Source organism: Annulohypoxylon truncatum (assembly GCF_022578515.1).
Source record: "Annulohypoxylon truncatum strain CBS 140777 unplaced genomic scaffold F4807scaffold_4, whole genome shotgun sequence".
Taxonomy (NCBI): domain Eukaryota; kingdom Fungi; phylum Ascomycota; class Sordariomycetes; order Xylariales; family Hypoxylaceae; genus Annulohypoxylon; species Annulohypoxylon truncatum.
The window spans coordinates 964,210-970,209 of record NW_025953790.1 but is presented as its reverse complement, the minus strand read 5'-3'; the positions used below and the strand labels follow the sequence as shown (position 1 = coordinate 970,209).

Here is a 6,000-nt window from a genome sequence, read left to right as displayed (position 1 = left end):
CTACGTTTTCGGACGACGAGAAGGTAATATCACACAGTCGTCCCATGAAACTTCCCGACTAACCCCCACTTGCTATAGCGGTTCGTCCTAGGTGAAATGATCAAGGTCAGCACCGTAGACGTCTATACTCTCGTCGAATTCATCAAGGCTCATCATGTCGAGCCAAACTGGATGTCGATGCAGCTTCCCGGCGGTACGTATCTGGGGATCGCCTTAACGAATATGTCCCCCTAATGAAAGCAGGCCGTAATATGAACCAGTGCCTTGGCGCAGTCGAAACCATGTTCCAGACTAAATATCCGCCGCCGAATTTGACAAACTTCAAGCGCAAATCCCTGAGCGACCTAGTAGATCACCCTGCGAAGAGACAAGCGATGATGGCCCCTCTCGAGCCTCCCGTAGCTTCAGCTCGCGTCATCCAGCCGCGCCCTCCGCCAAACGGCTATCCGCCTGCCGTGCCCGTCAGTATCAGTCCTCCGGTAACCTCAACAGGTAAGAAGCGCGGCCGGCCATCCAAGGCAGACAAGGAAGCTCAAGCTCGCGCCATCTACTCGCGAATGTCCGAGTATGCGCCAATCACGCCAGCGCCTTTAGCTCCGTTAGCAGCCCAGCCCCAACGCGAATATGCATCATCCCCTGGATACGAGATCTCAAGCAACCCGGGTGACCAGAAATCGAAGAAGCGCGGCTTTGGTGCAATCGACAGTCCACGACAAGCGAGCAGTTCGTTCCCTCTTACCTCGCCAGCATCCACCACAGAAACTCCCCGCGCTTTTCCGGAGCCTCTCGAGCAAGTAGAGAGATCTACCTTGTCGCCTCGTGATCGAGGTTCGATAGCACTGGATTCACGATCACCATCGGTCCTTCCACATATTCAGCAGCAGCAAGAACCATCGCAAGGAGGACTTCCTCATTTACAACCTCGAACGCAACCTCCACATCCATATCCGCCATCTCCGCGAAATTTGCAAACGTATGAACCCTCTCACCGAGCTGTTGATCCCATATTCCCAAATAGAGACAGGACGAGACACGATATTCCAAAAGACGTCCCTCCTCCGGTAACCACGGTAGCGGATCGGAGTTAAAGAAGAGTGTAGCATAATAGACGGCCAGCTTGGTCATTCGATACCATAATCCATCATCGATATCTTGAGTTTATAGAGAGGGTTCTGGGAGGCTATTTCGTTTTACACTTCTGGGGGTTAGCACGGTTCCCGGTCCGTTCTTGATATTTCGTATCCATCGAGAAGCATCAATTACTATTTTTACGGGATACCCACAGGTACGACTTCTCCTTTTCACGTACTGACGGCCGGCAATCATCTATACCACTTTCATGGCCCCTTGTTTGCTGGTTGCATTTTTCCCCCCATCCCATTTAAAGCAGACGAGCAGGTTTCATTCGTAAAATGCAACTCGATGTTCTCTATTCCAACGGCGTCTAGGCATCATGGACACGATCAGAATTCGACCCGACCCCGTTGTTGAAGCATTTACGGCGCAGTTCTGTTGCCGGGTGGCATAGGATCACGATTTTCCCTCTCATATTCTCGGCGGCTGGCAGAAGTATTATTTTATTCGTGTACGATTCCCTAGGGCGTTTTTGGTTATACGGAGGGGGGCTAGGGGCGGCGGTGGGCTTTATGATACATATGTATATGCACGACGGGTCGATTGTAGGTTTATGGGAAATACTCCTCGTAGTAGATAGAAATTCTACTATTGAAAACTACCTTGAACAGACGATTGCTTTTCAAAAACGTGCTTTTTGTGAGAGAATCGAGTGCATGCGGGACTTGGATATTCGAACTAGAATAAATTGGAATATTCGTACTTGGGCCTCTCCCATCTCAAAGAGCTACCTGCTAAATTTCGACGACAATTCTAGGAACCTGTCTATTATCGCCTACGGATATTGATATAAGCTCCTGTAATAAGCTAGATATCATTTCAGGCTAACACGGCTGGAAATTATTAATTCAATGAGCGTTCGAAATCTAGACTCTACACTCCAACGGATATAATCTTTGTATCACAGTTTCTACAAGTATCCCATAGCTAATACTATTACTTATCACGACGATTTATGTAAAAGTTTACACTACGGAAAGGTAGAGCCAAGAACTATCTCAGAGTCGAAATAGGAGTTACTTAACTGGCCAATGAGATAACATCGAACCAGATGATATGGGGTATAATAGGAACACTATGATAGGCCGAACTGCGCAACTCGATTTGATTCGACATCGTCTTAATTCGAATCTTAGACCTGCATCGTGAAGTAAATCCATTTCTCCAAGTGCTATTTCTACGACAAATTATCACAGCCCAATCCGTTAATTTGTTAAAAACAATCCGGTCCGAGAGATTGGATATGGTAGAGGAGCTAACCAGCTACCCGAATGGTCCGTCCTTCTATACGGATTGGGCATCCGTGAGGGAATTTTGAGATTAGCTAGGTTGACTATCATTACTGTGTCCGGCAATAGAGTCAGTCAGCTTACTGCTTTGAGAACCTACCTACGTAGACGTGTGTAAGCAGTAGAATCCCCCGTCTTATCAATGTTGGACGTGGAGATGTCCAGCGGCACACCCGCCAGGTGGTATTCGTTTGGACAGACAACTACAAAGCGAGGATCGCAAACTAACGCGGCCCCCACGTCCTGGAAGCGACAGCGTAGTACCCCTAGAAATACAATCGTGCCCGGGTAGGGCAATGTCTAGCGTGAGGGCGAAAGGAAAAGGTAGAAATGCCGAGATTAGGTCCTGACCATTTTCAGGGGTAAGTGATAGAATCTGGGACAGCGAGCATACACGCGATGAATAGCAAGTCATCAACCGGATATTCGAGGCCAACTTTACGGAGGAGGACGAGGATCATAGGATGTCTTACTGGCTATTTAGGGAAATTTCTCAGGCCTACGTGCTTAAGATTAAAAATTTGACGAACTAAGACGCCAATAAACTTGCGAGCATCTCCTTGTGCTCCGCCGCTTATACGTGATGGGTGGGTGTCTAAGGCGAGACAGCCACATATAGAGACGACTACATATAGAAGAGTCTTATAGGGGAATAGTTCCGAGTCCCATGTGTAGGCAGCTTCATGTCCGTACGATTCTCATGTCATGAATTAGCACGCGGATTTCGGAATTCACGAGAAATCCTGGCCTTTCTAGATCTCTAGCGTAGGTTGTGGTTGATAGACTGACATAAGACAGCGAAGCCGAGCTCGTGGTTTTTGTCTTAGTTCCACCACCATGTCTCACTTTGGGGTAAGCACGTTTATGTTGAATATAGCCCTTACAGCGACGTCTGGACCAATGGCCTTTCGATATCGATATTTTGGCTCATATTATCTAGTTCGAGTGGCCTGTTAAATAACGCGATTTGTTGATATCCTTACAGCATGGTGTTCCCAAACAGTGTCCAATCAATACTTCCCGGTGCCCTCCAAGACTATGACACCAATTTTCCCGGTTTTCGAACAAGAATATATCAAACGTACGAGAACCGTAGACTAGAGTCAACCCCATTCCAAAGGCATAAAAAGAACGGGTCTTTGTAATGCAGAGCAAATGGGCAAAAACTCCGTGATGAAGACATAGTCCATCTAAAGCTGCGGCTGACGAATTATTTCCCTAAGATGGGTGTACCAGCCGCATGACAGCCACGGGGCCTTCGGATATCCATACAACGTTCTCTACATCGACCGTTGGGACCGGTCAGGAAAACAGAGTTACCAGTTATCGTTCTCCTTTCTAGTATATCCACGTAACCCCAAGTAGCACGTGTGCCACACCATGCTAAGGGTCAGACTCCAATACCTCGCTGATCGCCAGGTCATCAATCCCGCTCAGGACTAGCAAACATAAATAATGCATCAATCATCATCCGAAGACTCATCATCCGCCCGTGAGCGCTTCTTACCCTGCCCACTCCCCACCGCCGGCTTAGCCTCATCATCCTTCCTCACAAAAACATAGCTCCGCGCCGCGCGCTCCTCGCCCTTCCACCCGCCGCCGACCTCGCCACTCTTACTCCTCACGACGCCGAGCGTCCGCGCGTGGCGGTACCCGGGGTACGCGGCGGCCTGGAAGCGGAAGCTGCGCTCGACGCGGAGGCCACTATGCCTCGCGAGGTCGCGCACGTTCCACAGCGTGTAGGGCTCGCCCTCGAACAGGGTAACCACGATCGTGCCGCCGGGGGCCAGCGACGGCGCGGCGCGGCGGAAGAAGGCGACGAGCAGCTCCTGGTTGTGGCGCACCTGGCGGTTGACGTCGGTGCTCTTGCCGCCGACGTGCGGGAAGTTGAACATGACGCGGTCCATGACGCCGCCCCCGCCCTTCCGCTTGTCGACGAACGGCGCCATCTTCGTCGCGTCGACGTTATACAGCACCCTGCACCCCTCCTCCGCCTCGACCTTGGCGATGTTGTCCGGCGCGTGCGGATACTTCGCTGCTAGCTCCTCGGGCCCTTTTTCGAGCACCGTCGCCGTCACGGAGGCGCAGTAGTGGTGCTCGACCAGCGAGGCGGCGAAGCTCAGGTCGCCGTCGCCGATGAGCAGGATCTTGTCTTCGGGGGCGAACGGGATCGTGGGTTCGTCATGCTGCTGTTGCGGTTGCGGTTGCGACTTATTATTCTGTTGCTGCTGTTGCTTGTGAGACTTCGGCTGGCCTTGACCTTGTCCTTGGCCTTGTCCTTGTGCCGCCTTCCCCTTCTGCGGCTGCGGCTTCCGGCTTCCGGCGCCGGGCCTCTGCTTCTGCGCGTTGCTGCTGCTGCTGTTATGCGCGACCTTCCGCCGCTTCCCCATATTCGCTGCTAGCCGTTGCGCTACTTTACGGGCGGCGCGTCATGTCCGCATATGCAGCCGCAGCCCGAAAGGAGGGGGGGTTTGGGGATGTTCTGGGGCTACTACAGTAGTAGTTCGTTATGTAATGCAGCGTACCGAGAAAACCCGGGGGAAGGATTTGGGCTTTTTGGTGGGACCCAACTCTCGTGACGCGGGAAGAACGGGGGGTTTTGGAGAATTTCGGATTACGGTGGGAAGTTTTGCGGGAAAGTCGGCGTGAGGTGATGGTATGATGTGAGGTCGCGCTTGGAGCTGTGGCTCCCGCCGATAGGGAAGGGGAAAGAGAAAAAAAATTAGTGGCTCGCGATTGCTCCGTAGACGCGGGACAATCCCACTCGCTGCGGCTACAGCCTTCTGCGGGACGAGGGTAAGGACGAAGCTAGTCTTATTTTAGAAATTCCGGGGTCCTTGGATAGATTGGGGTATTTTGGACCAATAGGATGCCGGAGCTACTAGGTACATGAGGTACATCATAGTGTGTACATGGAGTTCCCTTTTAGGAAGCACAGGTACATCATGATTACTGTACGTACCTGTAGCTAAGGTACGCAGCATATGTATGAGGCACATGAGACATGCGCTGAACCACACCCGACGCTGTTCGAGATACGGATTGTGTTAGTATTCTATACAGGTTGAAGATAATCGGACATAGATGTCGTTATGAAGTTTTTATTTTTATCGAGTCTTTTCAATACCTAACCAATAATACCACGGTAAACATCCGTCCTGCTTACGGAGTTTACGGATATTTCCCTTCGGTACATACTGCAAGTCATGTTTGCAGCCCACATGTCAGCAGGCGGTCTACGAAGTATGACGAATGATATTCGAGACCATCGTGTGCCTTACGTAGTACGTAAGTGGTAAGGCTGGAAGTTATTTGCTTCTCGCCTAGGCAACTAGTTAAACACAATAAACGGTTAAATAATTGGCAATTAGATACATGCCATGAAGGTACACATAGAGGGTAGAGGAACAGGTATGTATCTAACGGACAACCCTTTTTCTTAAGGTGATACTATCGGTAATGCTATCCATGGATGTAGTAGATAGGCGTAATGATAAAGTCATCTATCATGCGATTAGTTTCCGCGAGTTAAAATAAGAAGATTCGACGGAGGCGTCGAACCTTTCACTTGAGGCGG

The 6,000-nt window shown here is 50.5% G+C and overlaps 2 protein-coding genes across 2 annotated transcripts; one reads left to right on the top strand and one right to left on the bottom strand.

The window, feature by feature from the left end:
- Nucleotides 1-1,836, top strand: F4807DRAFT_411328 (uncharacterized protein). The gene is made up of 2 exons (XM_047996693.1): nt 1-23; nt 79-1,836. The coding sequence occupies exon 2, from the start codon at nt 234-236 to the stop codon at nt 1,086-1,088; it is 855 nt and encodes a 284-aa protein (XP_047858016.1). The 5' UTR covers nt 1-23; nt 79-233; the 3' UTR covers nt 1,089-1,836.
- A 1,375-nt stretch (nt 1,837-3,211) lies between these two features.
- Nucleotides 3,212-5,166, bottom strand: F4807DRAFT_411327 (uncharacterized protein). The gene has a single exon (XM_047996692.1). It carries the CDS (start codon nt 4,811-4,813, stop codon nt 3,884-3,886), a length of 930 nt encoding a protein of 309 aa, XP_047858015.1. The 5' UTR covers nt 4,814-5,166; the 3' UTR covers nt 3,212-3,883.
- Nucleotides 5,167-6,000: the final 834 nt, after the last annotated feature.